The following is a 26,778-nucleotide window of genomic DNA, read 5'->3' on the forward strand; positions in this document are numbered from 1 at the left end:
AAATTGTCAAGGTTCAGAAACACTGCAAAGGGAAGGTTATATGGAGACTGAGCAGAGAAACCTGATCATTCCCCAAATTACATCTACAAAAGGTTGGGGGACAGGCCAGTCAGGATAGTTGGCAATTAAGACAATTCTAAAAACAATGGCAGAGGGCTGAGAGGAGGGAATGCCTCCATATTCTTTCAACTGCCTGAAGGAAAAAGCAGGACATTGATAGCAATGGCAACTCCATCCCGTTCCTCTCTGGAGAGTAACAAAAAATATTTTAAAATAATTTTATAAAATCTATTGGCTTTACCTTTAAAATAATGACTCGTTTTATTTTTTTTATATTTTAATATGTCGTTATAAATATATCTTGCCAAAATATATGGTTATTATTGTCAAAACATTTGCACATAAATAAGGTCAAGGAGAACGGATCAAGGGAGTTGTAGTTGTTACTGCAAGAAAGAGGCTGGTCAGGTTTTGCTTCCTCTGTGAAATCAAAGCCATTCCCCCCTCCCTTCATCCTGGGCACATTTTGGCCAGGGAAGCTGGAAAGTGGCAAGTGGAAGAGGCAGGGAGAACTTATTGCCCCGCCCCCCTTTAACGACAGCCACATCCCTCTACTACCATTTCCTGGTAGTTCTTGAGAACAACTTTATCGTACTCATCCAAATAGAGCATGGAGATGGCGCTCAGCTCTGTGGGGACACAGCAGGCTTTGGGAATGCTGGAGTTGACGGAATTCACCAGAGTCTGCACAATGGCATGGTTAGTAGAGTTGAGGTGGTCAGCCAAAGGGAAAGGGCAATCCCCGTGGCAATAGAACGCTTGGTAGCCTGGTGGGGCTACAATCCAGTCATTCCAGCCCACATCACTGAAATCCACATACAGGGCATGGCGGCGACAATTCTTCTTGCTCTTGCGCGGCCGCTGGTGTACATGCTTAGGGCTGCGTTTGGTCCTCCGCGTGAGCAGAGACTGGCCCCTGCCATCATGGCTGAAGGTGACCAGGAGAGGCCGGAGGTGAGCCCATTCGACATCCTCCAGACGGTCTCCTTGAGGTAAAGAGCGACTAATCCGGACATGTTTGCCCTGGTGAGTCTGCGTGGGGTAGAGGTGAATCACCTCCACTGCCAGCCCATGGTTGGGCTGGTCACCTGCGGTCCATCGGATGACTGCGGGGCTAACATCAAAGCTTTCCCAGCGGCTCACATTGTGATGCACCAGGCGTGTGTCCAGCAGCCTGGTGACCATGTCCCCCCCTTGCAGGGGCTTCATCACCTCATAAATGTTGATCCGGTGGAAGCCTTTCTCCCAAGCCATTCCGCCTTTCTCCGAAGCCATTGCTGTCGCCACTGCCTCCTCTTCATTGACTTGCTGCCGAAAGAGTCTCAGCTCTGCAGAAGAGATTGGCTCAGTGGGCGGCACGCTGCTGAGGTTGAAAAAGAAGTGGAAGCGAGTGGGTTGGTTCCATGGGTTGGCCACATGTTCCAGGTGTTCTGGAGGAAGGAAGAGGCAGAGAGAGAGAGAGAGAGAGAGATGCACAAAAGGGAAGAGGTTAGCAGGATGCACCAAGGAGAAGATGCAGTTTCACATGTCCAGAAAAATAGACATATTAGCGAAAGGAGGACACCATGGGGTGTGATTTCCCTGCTGTTGTGCACCAAGGTGGAAAGGATGCCCCCTCCCTTAAAGAAAGTCCTCCATACCTCTACTTTTATGGATTTCATTTGCTTTAACAGAATAACAGAATTGGAAGGGACCTTAGAGGTCTTCTACTCCAACCCCACTACTCAAGCAGGAAAACCTACATCATTTCAGACAATTGTCCAGTCTCTTCTTAAAAACCTCCAGTGTTGGAGCACCCACAACTTCTGGAGGCAAATTGATTAATTGTTCTAACTGTCAGGAAACGTCAAACCTAACATGGCACATGTTAGGGGTATCCCATGGGATTTCCAACAAGGCAGGTAAGTCAATGTCAAGATCCTGTTGAGATTTAATTTTTCAGCATAGAGAGGAGACTTCTTATCTGGATCCCAATCATGATTTCCTGGGAAATTAAGCCAACCAAAATGAAGTTCTTTCTTCACATGCTATCAAGAAGATTGCAACCTATATTTCAACAACTATTTAGTTGGAACTCAGCCTCGGTGAAATTAGTGGGGCTTCTATCAGCGTTATGATGCAGCAGCCAGGATGCTCCAAGGGGACACTGAGGCACCGAGGTTGGATGTTCCAAACCAGACAAACTTGCCCAAACAAGCCTGGTGGCATCTTCTGCTTTGCTCCTACCTCAATAACAATCTGCAGGGTGCTGCCAAAGTCCAGCCAGGGCACCTACCGTAGTCATGCCCTCTGGCCAAGCCTGTGTACATATCCCTTGTCCTGATTGTATCATAATTCATTCTTGTATTTATAGAATGCCAGCCCCTGGACACAATAAAAAGAAAAAATGGACTGTGCCCATGGAGAGTGGGGGAGAAGAGCAAGCAGAATTTGTAATCACATCCTTAAGAAACAACAAAAGTGTAACAGTTCCCAGGACTGCTTCAACCTCCACATTTCTCCCCTATCTTTTGAAATGAGCTCTTCGCATGATTCCTAAATTTCAAGTCCTTTCAGAAGCAACAGTAAGAGAGACAGATGCAGCTCACAATTCACAGGAAGGTGGTTAGATAAGATTAAATATATCTCTTCGGAAAGGGAAAAGCGGATTGCAAAAAATATTTCCCTAATGAAATATGCTGTCAGAAATATGCAGGTTTCTTTTTTAAAACTCCATGTGTGTTTTTTTAAAAAAAAAAAATCTTTGAAACAGATTCACTTATAGTATACTCCAGTTAGTTCACAGCTTTGTGAAGTCCAGACTCCCAAAAATACAATCCTGAATAAGCAAGTCAATAACCACGGACTTTTCTTTAGGGAGTGGGGGGAACCAGACAAAACTCATGCTAGGAAACATTTTGGTCCAGTTACACTCATCCCTCTCTGTTTAGTCATTCCCATTGGTCATTAAAAAAGAAAATGTATGGACACCCCTCCCCCCTCAAAACAACTAATGAGTGGAAACAATTTTATCTAAAGTTGGTGTGAAGGGCAACAATAATTCCTACATAAACTCCTAAGGAGCAGTGTAACCAGAGTGAAATCTGGAATCTCGCTGCTCTTATCTGATAGAATAAGTTCTTAGAGCTCCGTGTGCAGGATGTGAGTGCTGACGCTCTCTCGCTTTGTCTCTTGCATACAATACACACACAGAGCCCATGCTCTACCCAAGCTATGAAACCAATGATAATTACTCAGTAATATGAGTAATTGCTACTTTTGTTACTATGCCAATTCTATCCAGATCCGTTCTCAGCTGTGCCAGGGGTTGCTTTCCATGGCTTTCCATTTCTTGATGAAGCCACAGGCACCCTGCTAACTCAGCGAGAAGGACAAGCACTGCAAGCTGTTATTTCCTAGGCAAAATGCTTTTTTTTTTTTAATTCAAGGATAGTGTATTAAATGTCCTGCAAAGCTACCCCTCCCTGTTCTGGAAATATGAGGAAATGAAAGGAAGTGGGACCCTCATCCACCCTTTCCCAGGACAGTCCGATCCACAATCTAGAATACACCTCTGAAAAAGCAAACTTTCAGTTTGAATCTATTGCATCCAAAGTGCAAATTGCTGGAAAGAGAGCAAAATATTTGGGGGGGGAGGGAGAAGGGAATAAATAAAACTGCCTACTTGCCCCTCCAGTCAAAATTCCAGGTGAAGAAGCTTCCAAAAAGCTGTTTGTGCAGCCCACTTTTTCCATGTTAATCAATTGGGTTTGGGGGAGCTTGTAAGGGGATGCCTCAGTTGCTGCTATGGTCACATTTCCCCCCCCCCCCTTCATATTACTCTGAAGAGACAATTCTGTAAATCCCATCACTTCTCACTTTAATGCAATGCCCAACCCACCCAACTGCTCTCCTCTTGCAACGCACCTTCATGGTGAAAGCTTCTCACGGTGTTGGCGCGGCTGGTCGATTTCTCGGGATATTGGAGGTTGAGATCTTGAAGATTCTCCTCCTCATCCCCAGACTGGAGGCGATAGAGATCCATCATGTAAGAGGGGACGACAGCTGTTTTGCTGGGCTGTGGCCGCCGGCGCAGCCCAAACATCTGGAGGAGGGTGGCCTCGAACCCCCGCAAGAGTTCATGGTTTGGGAACAGGCGGTGTGCAGTTCCCGAGGCGCCGTCTCCTTCTCCTCTTCCTCCTCCTCCTCCTCCTCCTCGCTGCTGCTGCTGCTGTTGATGCAAACCTGCAGCCACCTTCTTCTTCCCGGTCTCAGCAGGTATCAAACTAGCCCGATTGGAACCTCCTAAGATCACTTGGCACAATAGAATGACCATCAGCATTCGGCTACCAGGCGTCATGGTGTCTCTGGGGGGGGGGTGGAAGTGAAGGGGGGGCAGGAAGCAGGGAAGGGAGGAGAAAAGGAGCCAGAGCAAGCAAACAAGGTTGATGAAAGGAAAAAAAAGAACCCAATAGTCTACCCCTTTTGGGGAGAAATGCACACAACAGCTTTTTTTTTTTTTAAAGAAAAGAAGTGGCTTCTAAAACTTTGGGCAGAATGCCTTCATAATCCCCCATCAAATAAATTCCCACCTCTCTTTTCAGTCCTCCGTTTCTATCTGACTATGCCGGTTAATAACGCGATTGTCTTGGAAGAAGTTCTCAAAGGAAGGCTTCCATTCAAATCCATCTCGGTGGAGGACCTGTTCCTCCTCCACCACTACCACCACCACCACCACCACCATCCCCGGTAAAAACTCAGCCGGAGTTGCCCCCTTTGCAATGAATAGAGAAAAACACGCGGGGCGGGAGCTGAGTGAGGGTCGGAGGCTTCGGTTCATTGTTAATAACCCTTCCCAGTCGGTGCAGAGCGCTTTTCAATCGGTCGTGTTTTGGTGCTTAGCCTTCCCGGTTCATAGACGCTAACCACTAGGAACCTGCCTCTTTCCCCAACTCCTGATTTAAGTGCTTTGTGATCGCAGAGGGAGAGAAAATTGGGGGTGGGGGGGTTAGGATGCCCCCCCTTCCCCGCGGAACCCTAAAGGGGTTTTTTTTTTTTTACCTTTTGGGAGGATGGAGAGAGTTTTAATCTATTGAAATAAGTAAAACGCAATACTATCCATGTTTAGTCGGAAATAAACTTGATTCGAGAGTTTGTAAGGTTCAAGGAAGCGGGCGTTAAGTCTGCAGCCCGAACCGCTTCGCAGCGACTTGTTGTTCAGGTGCCGAAGAAATTAATTACAGAAATGGAAAATCCACAAGGAAGGCGTTCACCTCTCTTTCTCTCTAACTCTCTCTCTCACACACTCACTCTCTCTCCTACACACACACGCGCGCGCACACACTCTTCGGATCGTTTCTTGCTTTCAAAAGACTCTTACGCTTTACATCAAAGCCACAAGGGGGGAAAAAACGAAAGCGCTACTCACTGACAGAAAGCAAGGCATACAAAAACAGTCCATGGTTCTTGACAGCCAGCGTGAAACACGACTCGTGGAAAAACTCGCCGCGCAGGGAAATCCGGAGTCCGCTGGAGGAATGAGGAGAATCGCTCTTGTCTGCTGCTGCTGCTGCTGCTGCTGCTGCCGCCTCTGCCGCTGCTGTAGCTATTACGGATCGCTTCTCCGAAGTGCGGATAGGAAGGATCGCTGGGACCTGTTGCTCCGGAGTGGCTCCTGGAAAATGAATATATTTGAATATAATGAAACCCCCAACAGGCCGCTGCTTTTCTTCCAGCTCCAGGGAGAGTCACGTGGGCTCGAGAAGTCACTCCTCGCACCGGCCTGTCCATCAGCGCAGCCCCAGCAAAGCACCGCCCTCCCCGCTTCCCCCCTCCCGTCCTGGGATTTGCAAGTGGATGTCCCACCCCCTTGGCCTCTGTCAATCTCTCCGTAACTCACTCACTCTTTTCTTTAAAAGCCACGATCTTCTACGCAGAGCTGGATTGAATCTGAATGGGTCTTCCAGCTGGATTGATCTGGAGGGCGTCAGATTAGGGAAAGTTACAAAATCCATGCCAGTTGTGGGGGTGCCTGTAGGGTCAAGGAAGAGCGTGTGGGTATAAAGGGGTTGCCATGCGTACCCAACTCTTCTCACCTTATCTCATGCTGATTTGGAGCCTGCCAAAGAATTCAGCTCAGAGACCTTGGACTACCAGTCCTCAGTGTCCAATGGGAATCTAGCAGGAAATTTTGCAATCCCCAAGAATAGTGTCGCATTTATTAGCCAAATATAATCCCACGCTTAGTTATAATGTGGCACTCTATGCTCAGTAAATATAGAATTTCAAATTCTTGTGGTAAGTGTGAAGTTCTTGCACTTAGTAATTTATGAGGTCACTAAGGCACACAATCTCCTCTCCAATAGTCTGCATTTCCCTACATCTCATTCTTCAAATCCAAGGGAAGTAAGTAGTCACGAAAGAAGTTTACTTTCACCTATCTACAACATGCATGAAGAATTCTGAAAAGCCATGTGTGCACAGTTCCGCTAACTGCTCTTTCTCACATATACACCTGTACCTAAACATACACAGATTGGGATCTAGTGGAAGCTTGATCCATAAAAGGGTTGTCTCCAAAGGTACTTTTTCAAAAGGCAGCTGGACTGGTTTGGTTTTGTTTGTTTTTCCCCTTGAAGAAGATGTTTTGCTTCTCATCCAAGAAGCTTCATCAGTTCTGGTAGAATGGTGGGGGTGATGGAAGGATTAGGATTGTCTCCATTTTTTGCTTACAGATTCACTTTTGGGTCTAATGGGAGACCCTTTTGTGCAGGTAAGGATCTTTGTCATTAGTTGCAATATGGCACAAGTGACCTTCAAGGCTGAGTTAGACTTCATTGGTTCCTTGTCAGCGGAGTTACAGTAGTTTTGATCAATAGTTGCCCATCTTAGTCATATAAACATGTATTTTATCTCATTGAGCTGCAAGCTGAGAAGGGCTACTAGACAATATGATTCATTGTGCCTGTGTGGACACATGTGCAAGAGGTGTACAAAAATGAAGAAACCTATGTCTTGGCAAACATAATGTTGACTTTATTAATATCCCAAATAGCAGTTTTGCACATACTGCCAAGTACCTCTTAGCTTCTCTTCTCCCACGTTATGTGAAAGATTCGTGTTTATAAGTAACGTAAGATACCACATTATCCTGGCAATCCTGGGCTATTGAGCTGCAATTGCATTTTAAATTATAGCAATATAATCCACCTTCAGCCATGACCAAGTCACTCACTGCGGGTGACTTGGGCTAATCACTTTCTCAGGCTAATTTACTTCATAAGGTTGCTGTGCAGAAAAAATGAAGCGAAGTCTTCCCTGTACACTGCACCACCCTGAGCACTTAGAGATATGGCAGGACATAGATCAGAAGGAAGAGGAGGAGGAGAAATAACTTGTCCTACTTTGTGGGTCACGAATGGATACAGAAGGATATGAAAAATTAAAAACTATGAAAACAATCTCAAAGAAAAATTAAAAGCATACAAACAGCAGCATGATGAAACTCCGCAATCAGTAGGCATAATCTGGGGAGATAAAATGATAACCAGCAAAACACTGTTCACCAAAGTATCACCTGATGCAAAAATAATACCAGTTTGGATAAAGGTCTGACCTCTGCATAGTAAGTCATAATTATAGGAACATAGTTAAATCTTTTCTTGTACCTCCACATAATGTTCTTTTTTTACTGACAGGGCACAGAGAATAACTCGATTTGCAGATCTTAACTCCTGAACAGAAGTAGAGAGGGAGAAATATTCCTGCAAGTATTGAAGGTCCATACTAGGATTTTGGGGGTTTTACACACCTCACTCTTAGCTTTTTTTTAAATTACCAGCATATTAGAAACCAATGCCATTCTTTTAAAACTGATCGGATCTATTTTCTAAACAATACCTCCATTATCTAGCAACTGTATCCAATGCCAGGATTGAAATTTACCATTCTTATAATAGATGGTTCTTTTTCTGGTTTTTTGTTGTTGTTGTTGTTGTTCTTTTTGTTTATCAAGGTAAAATCCCAAATTCTGCTCTTACTGTACCAATTGATTTCATCATCAGAATGTCCCAAAGAGGCTTCTTTGATAGACCTTGTGAAATAACATGTTTAAGAATTTGTCTTTAGCAAAGCCACTCTGGCAATTTATTATTAAAAAGTTTTATAAAAATTAAAATATAACCCACCCAAAACCCCCCCTCTCCCTCCCCAACTTCCCAGAGCTGAGTACAGGGTTACAAATATAACATAATCTAACCAACATTAACCAACTATATAAATAACCAAGTCCATAATGCACTTTAACTCCCCTTTAACATAAATATAAACAAATTGAAAATAAACATAATAATAATGAAAACATAAACAAATTAATATCCTAATTATTAAACAATACAATCTCCAAATTGTTAAACAATAGTAATACTAAAAATAATAATAATATCATAGTAATACTCTAAAATTCACTCATAAATGAAACTTTTTAGTCCCATATTTATTCTGAATATAATTTATCCATCTTCTCCAAACCAAAATATATCTTTCTTGTGAGTGATCCTGAGCTGCCGCACAGCTCCCAGAGACCGGTGAGGTCCCATAGATTGGGCCTCCTTCAGGTCCCGTCGGCCAGACAATGTCGGCTGGCGGGCCCTCGGGGAAGGGCCTTTTCTGTGGTGGCTCTGACCTGGTGGAATCAACTTCCCCCCCGAGGTTCGAACTACTCCCACCCTGCCGGCCTTTAAGAAAGCCGTTAAAACTCTCCTGTTCCGGCAGGCCTGGGGCTGATGTCCCCGGGGGGCCGGGATATGATCGGACTCGCGGTATGACTGTATTATTTTATTGTTTTATGATTGTTTTAACTTTGTACGCTGCCCTGAGTCCTTTGGGATTGGGCGGCATATAAATATTTGAAAATAAATAAATAAATAAATAAATAATAAATAAGCAGAAATCTTAGCCATTTCTGCTAAATTTGACACCTTAAGCATCCATTCTTCTATAGTAGGCAAGCAGTCCTTCTTCCAATATTGCCCTATTAATAACCTTGCAGCTGTTATCAAATTCAACATCAAATTAATTTCTTTAACATCACAATCTATAATAACACCCAATAAAAATAATTGTGGGGTAAACTTTATCTTTCTCTTGAAAATCTGTTGAATGTTCCACCAAATCTTAATCCAAAAGGCTTTTATATTTCTACAAGTCCACCATATATGAAAATAAGTGGCATCCAAACTACCACATCTCCAACATTTGGGCTGTAAATTAGGATACATACAAGACATCTTTTTAGGATCCAAATGCCACTCTGGCAATTTAAAAAGGTTGTCAACTGAACTTGAGCTTACACTGGCAATTCATGCTTCGTATTTCAGCTCTCTTATTTTGTCCTAAGAAGAACAGGATAGAAAGAATATTTGACACTTTTGAACTTTTGTGTTGCAGATGACTGCTGAGAATGGTCAGCTAAGAAAATAAATGGATCATTGAACAAATCTGCCTCCAAGTATTTTGCATTCTTTCCTATTTTTGTGTCCTCTGAGATTTGATAATCATATTTTCATGGAATCAAAGAGTCATAAAATTGAAAGGGACTTGAATATCTTCTTGTCCAACTCCCTGCCCAGGGCAGAAAATGTCATTCCCACCTCAGGCAAAAGGATATCCAACTTTTGTTTAAAAACCTGCAATAATGGAGTACCAGGAGTCAGGTTACTTGACTATTTAATAGCTATCACAGTAAAAAAAATGTATTCTCACTGTACAAAGAAAAAAAATGAAAAGAGATCAAGATCTAAGACATTATTTGAAAGGACTAAAGATCGAAATTGTTAAAGAGTAAAAAGGCGGAATATAAACTTGGTTTATTTGATCAAGGTTAAAATAGATAAATTGCTACCTCTGATAACTCTTAAAGAACTTTTCTGAAATCAGGACTGACATGCCAAGGCTTTATGGATTGGTTTATAGAAAAGAGATGGGCTGTGGGAAGAAGAGATCATTTGTTGTATTTTAAGAGAAGGTAATAAATCATTAAAATTGTTTACATGGGGATGTTGGGATGCCATTTCTTAGATTTTTTTTTCTTTACTATAATCTTATTTTTTTCTTTTTTATTTCTTTTTTCTCTTTTTTGCATCTTCTACTTTTTCTTTTTATTCTTCTATTTTTAGTTTATATTAGTTTTTAATAAAATTATTATTATTATTATTAAAATAATATTAAAATTATTATTAAAAGTAATAATTTGTCCCTTTTTCAGGGAATGGATCTCTCTGTGTAAAGCTCTGTAAAGTTTTTGTTGCTTTTCTCCATAGTCTTTCTAGTTTCTGGTCATCCTTCTTAAATTGTGGTGATCAGAACTTGACTTGGTATTCCAGCTGCAGTCTGTCCAGTGCAGCATAGAATGGAATTTTTATTTCCCATGATCTCAGTACCTCTGTTAATGTAGCTCAGGATTGCATTGACAGTGCTGTCTTTTACATAGTGATCTGTAGTTTACCAAGGCATGAAGGTCATATATTTCTCACACTGTTTCAAATAATTTATAAATGTATTCAAAAAGCACAAGGACTCAAACAGACCCTTGCGATATACACTACTTCTTTGCAGCTGGATACAGAGTTGTTTATGTATACTATTGGGTTCAATTGCTCTGAACCATCATCTTTATTAGGATTTCATGTAAGACTTTGTCAAAGACTTTGCTGAAGGTCTACCCATTCCCTCAGCAAAATTGGTCAAACTATCAAAAGTGAATTTGAGCTGGTTTGGCATGATTTATTGTTAATAAGCTCTGCTATTCGTTGCTTTCTAAATATTCATTAACTAAAGTACCTACGGTAATTTATTTTGGAGTTTTGCCTGATATCAACTTCAAGCAGACCCCATCTTCCACTTCCCTTTTGGGACAAATTTGCCCTACCTCAGTCCTTATTTTCACTCCTTCTCAGCATGATTTCTCAAATATTACAGAAAGGAGCACTAATATGACATCTCTGAGCTCCTACAGGATTGTTGAACATCATTGGACTAGTCCTGGAAACTTAAATTCACTTGCGGTAATCAGATGCTTCCTAACCATCTCTCTCTTTTTTAAGTTTTTTTTTTAATCCACTTTTATTTTTTTATAAATAACTCAAAGCAGTGAACATACCTATTTTCCACAGAATAACAATTGTGTGAAGTGAATTGGACTAGAATTCACAGTCTCCTGGTGACTGGCTTACAAACACCCAGCTGGCTTTCATGCCTAAAATGGGATTAGAACTCTCAGCTTCCTGGTACTGGCCTGGTGTCTTAACTATTAGACCAGTGTTTCCCAAACTTGACAATTTTAAGGCATGAGGACTTCAACTCCCAGAATTCCACAGCCAGCAACGCTGTGGGGAGTTGGTCCTCATGCCTTAAAATTGTCAAGTTTGGGAAACACTGTATTAGACCAACCTGGCTCTTTATTTATATCTTTATGTAACTTAAGTTTTCACTCCATCTTTTGTCTTTGGTTCTGCTTAGGTCCATTTGAACATAGTTCTTGTTTGGGGAGAAGACCATAGCAAAGTAAGAATGGAAAAGTTTTTTCCTCTTCCTGTCACGTTTCCCTACTTTTTCCTCTTTTCATAGCAACAAGGATACCCTTCCCTTTTGACATGGCCAAAATAGCCTTTTTCTTGAATTTAGTATTCTTTGTGAGGCTATGTTTCTCTTACGCTTTTATGACTTTCTGTAGATATATGATACTTGCTGGTACTCTGTGAAGGTTCTACTCATCTTCTGTTTCTTGTAAATGTCCCTTTAAACTCTTAGCTTAGCCAAAAGCTCTCTCTTTGCCATTCCTGTAAGTCCAAGGGAGGCATATTCACAGCTGAAAAAGTCTTTGCACAATCCAATCACTAAAGGATTGAAAGATCTTTTCTCTTCTTCCTCCCCAAGCAAATTCAAATAAAATTAAAAACTTAATAGCCTTAAATGAAAGAATGCAAAAAATATTGTCTGTTTCCATGTCACAGAAACAAGTTGAGTGAACCTCAAAGCTTGCTGAAATATCCAACATCTTTTGTAACTCTATTATAAAGCAGTCCAATGAAGATGAAATTTGCGCAGAATTTGAGAGAAATAGGATTGCCTCCAAGAGGGATGCACTCTGGAGTAAGATAAAAAAATATACTTTGGTGGAAATACTTGCAAAACATTTCAAAAGAGATGTTTAACCCCAATCGGGAGGTAGAAAGGAAGAAAAGAATGGAGCTGCTTAGATGAACAGGAGACAGTTTACAGAAATGCATGCCTGTAAATTAGGGTTGGAGTATTACTATTAAGTGCTATTTATTTCATATTATTTCTATATGCTCTCTTTTTTGCAATATAGGATGCTTAAACAATTAACAATTATAAAAGAAAATGAACAAAAAACATAAAACATAGTTAAAAAGTCATTGTACTTAATTAAAATAGATTTTCAGAAACAAGCAGCAAAACCCTGAAATTTCTCGTCATTAAAGAAAATCAAGAAAGTTTGCTTGAATATCTTTCCCAGTGGAAGAATCTTATTTCATCTCTAGTAGAAGTTCACATTTTGGAAAACCTCCTGAAGAAGAGAGTCCTATATAGCTATGGTACAGTAATTAAATCTAAATTACCATTACATTATTCAAGACTTATGTGTTAATATATACAACATTTTGCAATTTTGAGCCCTGGGTTTGAAGAATTGGAACTGGAATATTCTTTATTGGCGAAGTGTGATTGAACACACAAAGAATTCGTCTCTGATGCATAAGCTCTCAGTGTACATACAAAGTGACAAGTCGTAGATCCTAAATCGTAAGATACAATCATAAATCATAGCTACAAATAACAAATATAAATCATAAGGTACTAATAGGAAAAGGTAGCAGGAAAGATGAGAAGGTGACAAAGATGAGAAGGATAATAGCAATACAGCCCAACTACATGGGTAAATATCTTTAGGTGGGAATTAGGTATTTAACAGTATGATGGCATGGGAGGGAAAATCTATCTTTGTGTCTAGTTGTTTTGACATGAAACTAAAGATACCCTCAAGTTGAACAGCTCTTTGTAAAAATATGGGTGTACCTGTGCATTATAGAAATATTTGCCATTGCTTTCTTCCAATATGTTTTTTTTAACTTCTTCCTTTGCAGATATTCTGATGGACTTCCATTCAAGTACTAGCCAGATCTGTTCAACTTCTCAGCCTAGAAAAGAACAGCTGGTGTAACATCTAAGACTCTTGACAAAGTATTTTTCCCATATATTTCTGCACTCTGCTTCAAGTTTCTTTACATGTTGGAGCATGATGGGGTGGTTATTTGCAGATGACTTTTCAGTAATAGACCGACTTTTCATTTTGTAATGAAGATCAAAAAGTTCGCATGACATCTATTTTGTGACTTGGGTGCCTGAAAAACTCAGGCTATTTTACATTTTTGCTGCTCCGTTGTCTTCCCTCTATAATATTTTCAACTATCTCATTATGATGTTTGTTTTAGTATTACCCTAAGAATGTTTTCTTAGAAATAAATATATAAATAAATGCATCTGACACATTGAAGAATGCAGAGTCTGATTCTGCTATGGCCTGCCATCTCCTGGTCACTTGTGGTAGCTCTCCATGATTTCAAGTAGTTGATTAGAATCCAGGGGTCCCCAACCTTGGCAACATTAAGACCTGTGGACTTCAATTCCCAGAATTCCCTAGCCAGGCTGGTTGGGGAATTCTAGGAGTTGAAGTCCATAGGTCTTAAAGTTGCCAAGGTTGGGGACCCCTGGATTTGATTGTTCCCCACCTCTTCCTCCCATTTCTAATAGTAACATCTCTTACCATTGAACATTTAAGACTAGTAGCAGTCATTGGACCAGATATCCTGTGCAACCTGACAGATGCCAGAATGTCAACTTGGAGGCTTAAAAATTAACCTTCCTTATGTTTTTTGGTTATCATAGAGCTTTATATACTATAGTTGGAGAGAGAACAGTTTTGTGGGTATCACATCAGTTGCTGTCAAGTGAACACAAGAGGCAATTGGTTGTGTGTGTAAAACAGAGGAATACAATTCAAATTCATTTTATGTACAGCAGAAAGTATGAGAGTCTTGTGGTATCAGCACTGTATCATGGGTGCATTGTTGCCAGTGAACAATTGTAACAGGAGTTGAGGTTTAGCATATCTAAACATCACCAGATTGGAAAAGGTTGGTCCAGATGGAGTCCTTGATACTCTGAGAGCTTTGCAGGAAATCGGTATGGCAGGATTGTCACAATCTTTGCCTCAAATTGTTACGAGTATGAGAGAGACTGGGAGATGATCGGAATGCATAGGAAAGACTAATAACAAATCTTTGTGAATAGAATAGAATCTGCTTAAACACAATGCAGGGCTGGGAGGTTCTAATGGGCAGCAAAGGCTACTGTATCAGCTGAACTGCATCAGTGAGTTCATTTCAGGGTACTTGAACTAACAAAGTTCTGCCTGAGCAATTAGCAACACCATCTTCATTTTCCATAGAATGCAGGTTCCTAAACTTTTTGCCATCCCACCTCCCTTTAGTGCAGTGGTGGCGAACCTATGGCATGGGTGCCAGAGGTGGCACTCAGAGCCCTCTCTGGGGGCACGAGTGCCGTTGCCCCAGTCCTAGGCCTTCAGCTGGGTTTTATAAAAGCTTTTCGCTTTAGGCCTCCACCGCCATGTGCAAAATAAAAAAAGGTTCAATCAGTCAATTTCAACTTCTCGCGGGAAAAAAAATATCTTGCAAAGTTGGAATTGATTTATCGAACTTTTTAGTCCCATCCAGTCTGCTGTTGCCACCGCAGCCACACCCACCCAATGGGCTACACCCACCCAATGGGCCATGCCCACCCGGCACCCAATGATGCATAAGTGGGTTTTGGGTTGCAGTTTGGGCACTCTGTCTCTAAAAGGTTTGCCATCACTGCTTTAGTAAAATCCCAATGTACACACTTTCCACTAAAATCCAACCACCGAAATAAACATAAATTAACAATGAAAATAATGCAAGTAAACTTTACTTTTAATAAGGACATAAAAAAATAAAAATATTCACCTACCCTAGGCTCTGTTTGCACCTCTCCAAAGGAGGCACACCTCACAGTTTGGGAAACCTGGCACAGAATGTCATTGAAGAGGACCCTACTCCATCAGATATGTTGAGGAAAAGAAGGCGGTGGAAGAGAATAAAGATGGGAACAAACCACTGATTTTTGACCTGTATTTCTTTTTGTAATACACTTTTACTATGGAATTATGTATGGCTGTCAGCAATCAATGGAAGAAGATGAGCACAATCATAAAATTGGAGGAAGGAACACCAATATCCTGCTCTATAATGATGATGCCACTCTTTAACCAAAAATGCAAAGAATCTGCAAGGTCTACTAATAAAAGATAAGGACTAGAGTGAAAAAAAAATGAAACAAAATTAAATATAAGGAAGGCCAAACTAATGACAAGAAGTACAACAACCAGCCCTAAAATTTCAACCCTGAGCTACAAATATTCTCCTTTATTAGAAATCTTAATGCAGAGAAGGCCTTTGACAATCTAAATTGGGCTTTTATGTTTAAAGTTCTGGAAGTAAATTCTGGAAGTAAATTCTCTGGGGAGAATTGCATCCAAGGGGTTAAAGCTGTTTACATGTCACAGCAAGCAAAAATTGTTATTAATGGTGATTTAACCAATTAATGTGGAATCCAAAAAGGTATGAGACAAAGATGTCCCTTGTCTCCCTTATTGTTTATTTTGGTGTTGGAAGTTTTGAATAGAGATATCGGGCAAGATGAGAAAATAACAAGTATAAGTATTAAGCAGGAAGATTATAACTGAGGTCATTTGCTGATGATTTGGTTATATTCTTGCAAGACCCAAAAATATTATAGAATATTTGATGAGGAAATTAAATGAGTTTGGAATTTTAGCGGGTTTTAAAATAAACAAACAGAAAACAACAATGCTTGCTAAGAATATGACCCCACAGGACTGTGATATATTGATTAAAAAGTCTGGTTTTAGGGTTGAGAAAAAGGTGAAATATTTAGGGGTCATATTGACAAATGCAAACACAAAACTGTTTCAAAATAATTATTTGCCTCTCTGGAACAATATTAAAAAAGAATTATTAAGATGGGACAAACTGCATATATCACTATTGGCTGGAATTTCTCTAATTAAGATGAATATCTTACCAAAGATGCTCTTTTAGTTTCAGATATTACCAATTCTTGCAACCGATACTCCATTTAAACAATGGCAGAGGGATATTTCTAAGTTTATATGGCAAGAGAAAAAACAAGAATCAGATATAAACTACAGCAAGATGCTAAGGAAAGAGGGAGTTTGGGTTTACCAAATTTGAAACTGTATTTCAATGCTTGTTGTTTGAGTGAGTGAATCTCCAGAGTAAGAGGCTACTTGATTTAGAGCAGTTGTGGCAAACCTATGGCATGAATGCCAGCCTCGCCTCCCCCTGTGACCCCCTCCTCTCCAGCAGCCCTCCTGAAGGAGAGTTGCCCTGAGCGTGGCCCACACGGAGCAGTGCAGCCAAGGACATTGCAGCCAGGCAGCGTAGACAAGACTCTGCCCTCACACCCCATCATGCACAGTTGACGCTGCAGGGCATGGGCAGAGGGCATGACCGCCATAGCGCTGCTGGGCTGCCTGGGCGATCTGCGGCGGGCCCTGGAGGTGGTGACTGGTCCTGCGGGCAAGCGGGGTGGGGGATGGGGGGCGGAGTTGGAGCAGGGCAGGGGGTGGAGCGGGAGCAGGGCCAGTTTTTGGGCTCTTGGTCTCTAAAAGGTTCGCCAACATTGATTTAGAGAGTCATGAATTAAGATTTGGATAGCAGGTTATGTATGGTATAAGGTTAAAGTAAATGTCAATTTTAACAACCACTTAGTTAGAGTGCCATTCTAAGAATCTGGAATAAATATAAAACAAATTTTCTATGAAGATGCCTCTTTGGGTGTCCCCTCACAAAGCTTTTTTCAGAAAAGAAATAGTGGCAAAACCAGACTGGTGGACCTATGGTAAAATATCATTTAATCTTGGTGATCCTATCCTCAAGGCTAAGGAAGAGCTAGAATCAGGATGGCATGTCTGTCATTGGTTTATGTATTTACAACTGAAAGAAAGATTTAAATTAGACAAAAAGAGTTATGGATTTGTTTGACTTTGTTAAAAATGAATTGGAAATTCTATATATCATTGCTAAGGTTTATAAAACATTATTGAATTATAGTCCTGTGTGGATGGAGTTAGCCATGGAAAAAGAGGAGAGAAGATCCTGGAGGCTGAACGAGAATTTATTTAGACAAGAAATGAATGTTCAGAAACTTAAAGACTATTTAAAGGAATATTTTATTTTAAATATGTATAAGGGAACTCCAATGTCAATGGTATGGGATGCAAGTAAAGCTTATATGCGTGGGGTTCTGATACAAATGAATAAGATCCACAAAAGATGTCTCGTATGTATTTAAATTTGTAACTTAAATGTTGGAGATGTGGTTGTTTGGACGTAACGTATTATCATATCTGGTGGTCATGTAAAAGTATAAAAGCTTTTTGGATAAAGATATGGTGGAACATTTAAAAATTTTTAAGAGAAGGATAAAATTCACTCCACAATTGTTTTTGTTAGGTATCACTGTTGATTGTGATGATAAAGAAATTATCTTAATGTTAAATTTAATTACAGCGGCAAGGTTGTTGATAGGACAATATTGGAAGAAGGAATTTTTGCCTACTCTGGAGGAATGGTTTTTTAAAGTTTCTTATTTATCTGAAATGGCAAAAATTTCGGCTTATTTGAAAGATTAATCGCAAGAGAAATGTCTCTTGGTGTGGAAAAGATGCATAAACTTTATACAGTATAAGTATGATATTAAAAGATATTATTTAGCTTTTGAATAATTTATGTTTAAGGTTTAAAGTTTAAGACAATAAGTATTTTTATTATATATATATATTGGACTTTTTTATTATATATATATATTGGATTTTTTTTTTAATGTCACTTTTGTTTGAGGTTTATTTAAGTTTAAATGTTTTTGTATTCTTAGTTCTAGTTAACCCTGTATTCAGCTCTGGGAAGAGGGGGGGGAGGGTTTTGGGGAGGGTAGGGAGGTAGTGGGAGAGGGATTTTATTGTAAAATTGCAAAAACTTTTAATAAAAAAAAACATTATTGAATTTGAATTTGGAAAGTGAATATGTAAAACATTGTATGTTTCAGTGGGCAAGGAACTTTGGATATAATGTAAAGCTTGAACAATGGGAGAATATCTGGATGAAATGTTTAAAATTTACACTAAATTAAAATTTAAAAGAAAAATTTTATAAGATGGAATATCATTGGTATTTAACACCAGATAAGTTATCAAGAATGTATAAAAGTACTTCAAATGAAAGTTGGAAATGAAAATGTAAAGGGATTTTTTTTTATCATTTGTGATGAAAATATGATAAAGCAAAGAAATATTGGAGTAGGATTCATATTCTAATACAGAAGATTCTTAAAGTGAATATTAAGATAAACCAGAAACTTTCCTTTTGGATTTAATGGAAAAAGACTTGGAAAAAAAATTGGAACTTTGATGTTGTATATGTTGATGGCAGCAAGATTACTTTATGCACAAAAATGGAAAGACACAATGGATTCCCACAATGGATAAATGGCTGCAAAAGTTGAGGGGATTAGCAGAGAAGGCAAAATTGACTGTTTTAATACAAGAAAAATATATAAGTACTTTTGTTTCTATTTGCAAACCACTTCTGGACTTTGTGCTTGAGGTGGAAAAAAATGAAACTTTGATTTTGGGTTTTACCGATTAGCTAGATTTGTTAATATAGAAATGGCTAATTTATACTACTATGTAAAAGTAAAAAGCTGAGGTTTGATGTTACTATCTTATTTTACTGCACCAAAGGGAGTTGGAAGCCAATGCCTTTTCTTTCTTTTTCCCTTCTTTTCTGCACTTTTTCCTTCCATTTTCCCTCCCCTATTTTTTTTTTTTTGTATTTTATACTATAAACTAATAAAAAAGAAAATGTGAAACAAATCTTTAAAATGTTTTTTTTTATTAAAGGGTATTTTTAAAAGATTTTTAAAACTACAGAAATACAGAAGGAAAAATATAAGAAGAAAAATATAAAAGAAAAAAATAAAGAATAACAAAAAGAAAAAGTCATGTAAGGAAGCAGGTTCCAATCTTCTTTGCAGCAGTTACAGAGCAATTACCATCTCTGACCTCCCATATAGCATATTATAGTTCCCTTCTTCCTATAAAGAAAACTTCTTAATCAATAAATCCCAAAATTAGCCATTTATTTTTATCCATTCTCAGCAACGTCTATAAAGGGTTTTCAATCTTATATAGAAGTAATTGTACTTCCCTCTTTTATCAAATAAGTGAATTTACCCATTTCTGCAAACTCAGCCATCTTCACAATCCATTCTTCCATTGCTGATATTTCTGTAGTCTTCCATCTTTGTGTCTATAATAACTTTGCTGCAATTACCATATATAAAACCAATTATCTATGAGCCTTTTCTAGTTCAGCATCCAAAAATCCTAACAGGAAAAATTCCAGGTTCATCTGAACATTAATTTTTAAAACTCTCTGCATCACCATATGTATTTGTATCAAGTATCTTTTGTCATTTTCACAAGTCCACCCTTCCTGTTTTTCATATTTACAATGATGAATGCAATTACTTTTATACATTTTAGACCATTTCTCTGGTGTCACATTCCAACAGTACATCATTTTTTAAAAGTTTTAAATTGTAAGGCAATGTGAATTCTATTCTCTCCCATTGATCCATTTTTAACCAGCAGCCAGTCTTAGAATTAATATTGAAGACATTGAAGTGGTAGATAGCTTTTGCCATTTAGGATTAACCATTAACTGTTCCAATATCTCAGGGGCTGCCACAAAGAAGAGGGAGTCAAACTATTTTCCAAAGAGCCTGAGGGCAGGATAAGAAGCAACAGATGGAAACTAATCAAGGAGAGACGCAAGCTAGAACTAAGGAGAAACTTCCTGACAGTTAGAACAATTAACCAGTGGAACAACCTGCCTCCAGAAGTGGTGAATGCTCCAACACTGGAAGTTTTTAAGAAGAGACTGGACAGCCATTTGTCTGTAATGGTATAGGGTTTCCTGCCTGAGCAGGGGGTTGGACTAGATGATCTCAAAGGTCCCTTCTAACTTTTATTATTATTATTATGGATCATCGCACAATCAGTCAGATGTTCAGACTGGATTTGGCATTTTGTCTACCTATCGAGTCCTTACCCAGGACCTGGGATAGGCAGATGTGGATGTTTGATGGTATTACAGGTATCGTCGCAGGATGGAAGCAGTTCCTAATAAGGCCGCCTTTTGCAATTGACTAATAGCAAATTTGTCAATGCCAATGGTGTTCAAGTGGTGCTCCAGTTGTTTTGGGATTGCACCCAAGGAGCCTATGACTATTGGTACTACCCTTGCTTGCTTTTGCCACAGTCTTTCTATTTCTATTTGTAGGTCTTTGTATTTTGTTATTATTTGTTATTATTATTATGTTGTTGTTGTTGTTGTTATTATATAACTTGCAGAGAGTGTTATTCTCCTGTTTCCACAGTACCGGAGAAGTTTCTGAGGATGCAGGTTATATCGCTTTATCTTTCCAGAACACCCATTTATCCTTATCTTTTAAGAAAATCCTGTTATATTTACTCTAAAAGATCAGACTCGGGACAGATCATTGTGGAGCAAATCTATGTGGTGACTACTAAGAGTTGGCACTGGCCTTATGGCACATAATTCATCAATCAATCAAAAAAATCATCAACCAAGATAGGTTCACATGGGTCATCTTTGGATCCATAGTCTCTGCCATTTGCCTAAACAAATGGAAGATGGTGTGATGTCCAGATTGAACCACACAAAATATAATTCTCATCTGTTGTACAGCCACTTTCTTTCTCCAGGTAAGGAATAATCAGTGCAAAATCTTGGAATAAAACAATAGGAATAAATCTTGTTCTTTCCTCACCTTCATCAGTTTCTGAGGATTCGGGCCTATACTGGACTTTAGTCTGCACAGTCATAATCTACTTTTAAGGCATTTTAATCAGGTTGGAAAAATGGTTTCTAATTTTATTGCTTTATTTTCTATATTGGGTTATATACTTACACAATAGGGCTGTGGTTTCTCCGGGTGCAGCCTCTAATCTTCTATGTACTCTTCACTTATACATAAAAGTGTGCTGTTCTCTTTTCATCTGTAAACTGATTCCAAAGCAGAGGAACAAATCTAAGGTGACCAACCGTCCTCCTTTAGGGAGGACAGTCCTCCTTTTGTGAGTTCTGTCCTCCCTCAAAAAGTGTCCTCCTACATGTCCTCCTTTTCGATATTTGAAGACTAATCTGCAGGGCTTTTTTTTCTCATAGAATGCTCAGAACGGTGTTCTGGCACCTTTTTTGATGGGTTTTTTTCAACTTTTGCATGAGCTGTGCTACTCCCCCTATTGACTTTTGAAAGCCAATAGGAATTGCTGCTGAGCGTGCCAAAACATCCGGCCAGCAAACCTTGCACATGCAAGTTGTCTGCAGCGAAGGTGAATTGGCAGGAACTTTGCACCCCTCCCTGCTACCCAACTACACCATCTCCTAGTTAGTCCCGAAGATACTTGGAGGAGACTGGAGCGGCGATGCCATGGTAACTTTCTCTTGATCTTCAGCCCTGCTAAGGCAATAATGGTTGCGGGCACAAGAGCAGGGGCAGCGGGGCTGCTGTGGGTGGGGGTGTGAGGGGCAGCAAGTTGTGGGAGCCGCGGGGCCTGCTCTACACGGGGCTGCACAGGGTGGGCGGTGGTGCTGGTGGGGCGGTTGCAGGCGGGATGTGTTGATGGCGGGCTGACCCCTGGGGCTGGAGCCAGCACAGCTGGTGCTTTGAGAGCCGCAGGGCCCGCTCTACACAGCGGAGCAGCAGTGCTGGTGGGGCGGCTGTGGGTGGGGGCATGGCATGTAAACATAATTACAATATAAAATGTTATTGTTACAAATGTTTTTATTATGCATTTATCATATTATAGTGTATTCTGTATTATTGTGGTAATGAATAAAATGTTTCTTTTATTTACTATATTTTTTTCTTCAATTTATTTGTGTCCTCCTTTTCATTGTAAAAAAGTTGGTCACCTTAACAAATCGGAATAAATATTAAAAAGCTACATAAAATTCAACAGCAGCAAATGTAACAAAATGGAGTGACAAAATATTTTAATCCTAACTTAGAAAAAAAATGTTACCAGTGAAACCCAGTTAGAGAAAAGGCCCTTTCCCACACTGGTCAAGTACAAACATCTCAGGTTTGATTCCTCTGATCAGCTTCCCCCATCATCTTAGTTAGGGAGTTTCCTTGGATTATTTTTCCTAGTGTTTTTTGAGGTTTATGGAGCTGTATGAATTTCAGCCTCAATATTCATTTAAATCCTCTTGTTCACCCTTTCGAAGAGATAATAACTAGTTTTGGAAGATGAAATGCCCATGCCATGGTTCTGAAATAGCAGCTGGCAGGGAGAGACCACATTTTCTCCAAGGGCACGGAGTCTGCTTGGGAATTGTTTTCCACCCATCCCATTAGAAGGAACTGCCATTCATTCCAATGATGCTTGAGACCTCCTAGGAAGTCATGCCCCAGCCTCCCTCAGGAAAGCATCTGGCAAATTCAGATATGCAAATTCCTCAAGGCTACATTGAGTCATACCTCCCACCCACCCACCCTTTTTTTTTTTTTAAGGAAGCTCACAATGCTGTTGGCAGTTCAGATGACTCTGGTGCTTCAGAGGCCTGTCATTTGAACCCTGCATTTCTCTCCCCACTTCCAGACTTACCACTTCAGATGAGCCAAGCCACACAGCACTCAAAAGAGCTGACATCTGTCTATATCTCTAATTGTGTCTTGTGAGCCTGTTAGAGAGGAAGAAAAGTCAGGGTTAAAATCCATTTTCTGGGATGGGAGGTTAATCCATCACTATGCCTGTGGTTACACGTTTACATTTTTAAAAGAGAGGGAAATGGGAACTTAAGAACATGATCTAGCCAAACAGAATAAATAATTAAAATACTATTTTTCTCCATGTGGTGTCATACAGAGGTTTGGGACAAGAGTTTCCAAAATTCCCAGCCACATGGTCCCCCACCACCACCCCAACAGTCCTAAGCAGAATGGGGTTAATGCCATGACAATATATTCATAAGCTTTCTTTGCTGATAAACTTAAATAAGTAACACGTATTTTGTCCAACTGGATTCAGTCTTTATTGAGAATTGAGGAATGTCTAGACTTATTTAGAATTGAACCAATGCTATAATAGGCCAATGTTTTTGACTTCATCTTCCTACTGCCAGACTTCCTTCCATACCTAGGAAAGATATAGAAAATGTTTTATTATTAGTTATCTCCTGCCTTTCACCAAAAGGAGCTCCAGAATCACTTTAAAAAGTGATAATTAATGTATAATCATCTGCTTGAACATAGTAAAGAGACAACTACCTTGGTTCTAGTTTTAGTCTTAGGAATTTTTTTTCTAACATTCAGTCTAAATCTGAATAGCATACTGTATATTCTGTCTGTCTGTCATCTATCTACCTACTTACCTGTCTACCCAGTGCTTTTTTTCTAAAATAAAAAGGTGCCAGAACTCACACACGTCATACAACCCGCCTTGCCCACCTTATAAGGTTCCATCCAAAAAAGGTGCCGGAACTCCGTTCTGGGCGTTCTATGAGAAAAAAAGCCCTGTATCTATCTATCTAGCATTTATTTATCTGGTTCATTTCCTACATTTCTTCAGAGTTCATTGTGAGTCACGAAAGATTTCCCTTCACTTTATGCCCACAACAGTGTGAAGTTGACCTAAAAGAAAGTGACCACCTCATGCAGTTCCATGGTTGAAAACTGACTTGGACCTGGGTCTCCACACTGGCTCTCCAGGTCCTACAATTGGAGGTGATAGGAAACAGGTTTTGACTTTCTTCCCTGTGGTATCAGTTCTATGTGCTGTCATCTCCCCTGTTTCCAACTTTTCAAGACTAAATGTTTCCAGTTCCTCCAATCTTTCCTCCAAAGGCTTAGTTTATAGTTCCCTGATCACTGTCCTTGTTCTTTCTTCAATCTGTTCCAGTTTAAAATCTAAACCTTTTTAAACTATGGTGCCCAGAACTGGACATTGTTCTTAAGGTGTGATTTAACTCGGTTTTCATAGACTGTTAAGTATACAGTGGTTATGCTTCAAAACGGTTGTACTGTTTTGTTTCTGTGAATGAGAGAGAGACGTAATTCATTTTACTTCTGTGAATGCTATGAGAGGGACATCATTCTTTTACTGCAGTACTGTCACTGCAGTACTGTTGGCTGTCAACAGTGTTCTTCCTGCTTCTGCTCCAGTGTTGAGTATCTCATATGATCTTATTCTAAATGGAGTGGATATGCCACAACACTGCTGGCCGTGTTGCTACATCAACATCAAAGAAGTTCCAATGTCAGCCTTGCCTGGGTGAGATGTTTCTCACTTTACTAACAAATCAAAAACTGAAAAAATATGCACTTGCCAGTAAGAGAAAGGAGAGAAAGGTAAAGGAGTGAAAAATAAATGCAGGCTATAGCCATGCATTTTAAGGCTGGATCCATATACTGTGCTAAACTATACTGTATCTTGTTTTATTGGGTTTAAGTTAACTTGTTGTGTGAATCCAACCATTGAGTCCTGTAAATTAAAATGCATGGCTTTGTGGGTTTGCTAATGTAGCCAATAAGCTATGGTTGAGCAGATTGTGGCTTAGCAGTACATGACATAGGTGTTTGTCAGTCTTCCTTGATCTGAGATAGAATCATAGAGTTGGAAAGGTCCTAAGAAGTGATCAATCCCCTGCACACTGTAGTATTCACTACACTATCCCTGATAGATGTCCTTCTATCTGTTCAAAACCTCCAAAGAAGGGGAAGAAACCACAGGCAACTGAATTCACACTAGTAGTACTTTAAATGGTGAGACATAATGTTGGCTGATTTACTTCATTATTCAAGCCAAACTCAAATGCTTGGGAACTATAAAGGTAGCATCCAATTATGTATGAGATGCAACAGCTTTGTTGTGTGTAGTTGGGCTGTTGTAAGTTGTTCCAAATTTAACCAGTCCAAAATCTTTCTAGGTCCTCATCTAGTATTATGCCCCATTAACAATTGGTACTATGTTGAGGTCTTCCATGTATTTGCATCCTCTGTTTGCACAACTCAGTGTTTGTCATCTTTTCCATTTCCTTGACTTCAGTACTATTGTCTCCTGGAATGGTTATATCAATAAACTAATGTTTGTGACTATTATGGTTAGTCACACAGTTAGGCAGTTATTTAGACCAGATTTGGTATTTTTGTCTATCAAGTTCTTTCCAAGGACCTGGGATAGGCAGATGTTGTAGTTTAATACTTTAAAAATACTTTAAAAGTGGTGCAGATGTAAGCTGTTCCAAATCAAGCTGCCTTTTGCAATTGACTGATGGTAATTTTGTCAATGTCGATGCTGTTCAAATAGTACTCCAGTTGTTTTGGGATTGCACCCAAGGCACCTATTATTAATGGTACTATCTTTGCTTTTTTGCCACAGTCATTCTACTTTTATTTGCAGGTCTTTATATTTTGTGATTATTCTCCAGTCATTATTATTACAGATGAAATTGAATCTCTGTATACAATATGTAAAAGTATTTTCAGTTTTAAATACTGAGCTTGGATACTACAGCTCCATCTTGCATCATAATCAGGAGAAAATTTCCATGCCCTTGTCCCTAAATTTTCCTTGCAAAGAGAAAAAAAATACAGCTTTGTTTTTTTGCAGGCAAGCCATAATTCTTACAGCTTTATCAGCTGAGCAACCAATCTCCTTCCTTCTACCCCAGTCTCACAAATGCTTAAATAGAAGCTGGAAATTTTTTGTTTTTCATCTTTACTGAAGAGGAGAGAAAAGCAGAATTGAAGCCCGAGGCTTGATCCTGGGTGTTCTCAAAGCTTTAAATGACACTTCTTAAAGAGTTAAAGATCTAGATGGTTGAGTTAAGAGAGATGATAAACTAATCACTCCTTCACTGCTGGTGATCTGCCATGTCATTTATCCAAACATGGAATGTGTTTAACAACATTGAATGAAAAGCGGTGAGAATCCTATATGCACAAAAATGGGAAAATACATCAATTCCCACAATAGAAGAATAGATAGAAAAGGTGATGATATTAGCAGAGATAGCAAAGCTGACTTTTTTAATTAAAGAGAAGAACTTCTTCAGTTTTGTTTCCATTTGGAAACCACTTCTGGACTTCATGCTTGAAACAGAAAACTTTCTGATTTAAGGATTTGATATTGAAATTAAGCTTGTTGTTACAGAAATGGCTTGCAAAAACAAGGCTTTAACTGTATTAGACTGCACTGCGCTGAAAAAAATTAGAAGTCACTACTTTTTTTTTCTTTTTACATCCTTGCATTCTTTCCCCCACTTCTCCTTTCCCCTTTCTTTTCTGATCTTTGTTTCTAATTGCATTTAATGTTATAATAAACTCTAATAAAATGCTTTTTTAAAAAAATCCAATGTTGAATGAAAAAAAGAAAAAAGCTCACCTTACACCAGGGGTCTTCAAACTTGGCCTTTTTATGACTTG

General features: G+C 39.4%; 1 protein-coding gene across 1 annotated transcript; it reads right to left on the reverse strand.

The window, feature by feature from the left end:
• Positions 1-324: 324 nt before the first annotated feature.
• BMP4 (bone morphogenetic protein 4) lies at positions 325-5,819 on the reverse strand. The gene is made up of 3 exons (XM_039321018.1): positions 5,468-5,819; positions 3,967-4,406; positions 325-1,490 (listed from the first exon to the last, which is right to left on the reverse strand). Exons 2-3 carry the CDS (start codon positions 4,397-4,399, stop codon positions 592-594), a joined length of 1,332 nt encoding a protein of 443 aa, XP_039176952.1. The 5' UTR covers positions 4,400-4,406; positions 5,468-5,819; the 3' UTR covers positions 325-591.
• Positions 5,820-26,778: the final 20,959 nt, after the last annotated feature.

The sequence above is a fragment of the Crotalus tigris genome, unplaced genomic scaffold (assembly GCF_016545835.1).
Source record: "Crotalus tigris isolate CLP2741 ecotype Arizona unplaced genomic scaffold, ASM1654583v1 scf7180000017605.3043972, whole genome shotgun sequence".
In the NCBI taxonomy this organism is placed as follows: domain Eukaryota; kingdom Metazoa; phylum Chordata; class Lepidosauria; order Squamata; family Viperidae; genus Crotalus; species Crotalus tigris.

Excerpts from the sequence above, each read along its gene's own strand:
- BMP4 (XM_039321018.1), bottom strand. The coding sequence starts at position 4,399 with ATGACGCCTGGTAGCCGAATGCTGATGGTCATTCTATTGTGCCAAGTG. Across the intron at positions 1,491-3,966 it reads GAGAAGCTTTCACCATGAAG|AACACCTGGAACATGTGGCC; the intron begins GTGCGTTGCAAG and ends TCCTTCCTCCAG.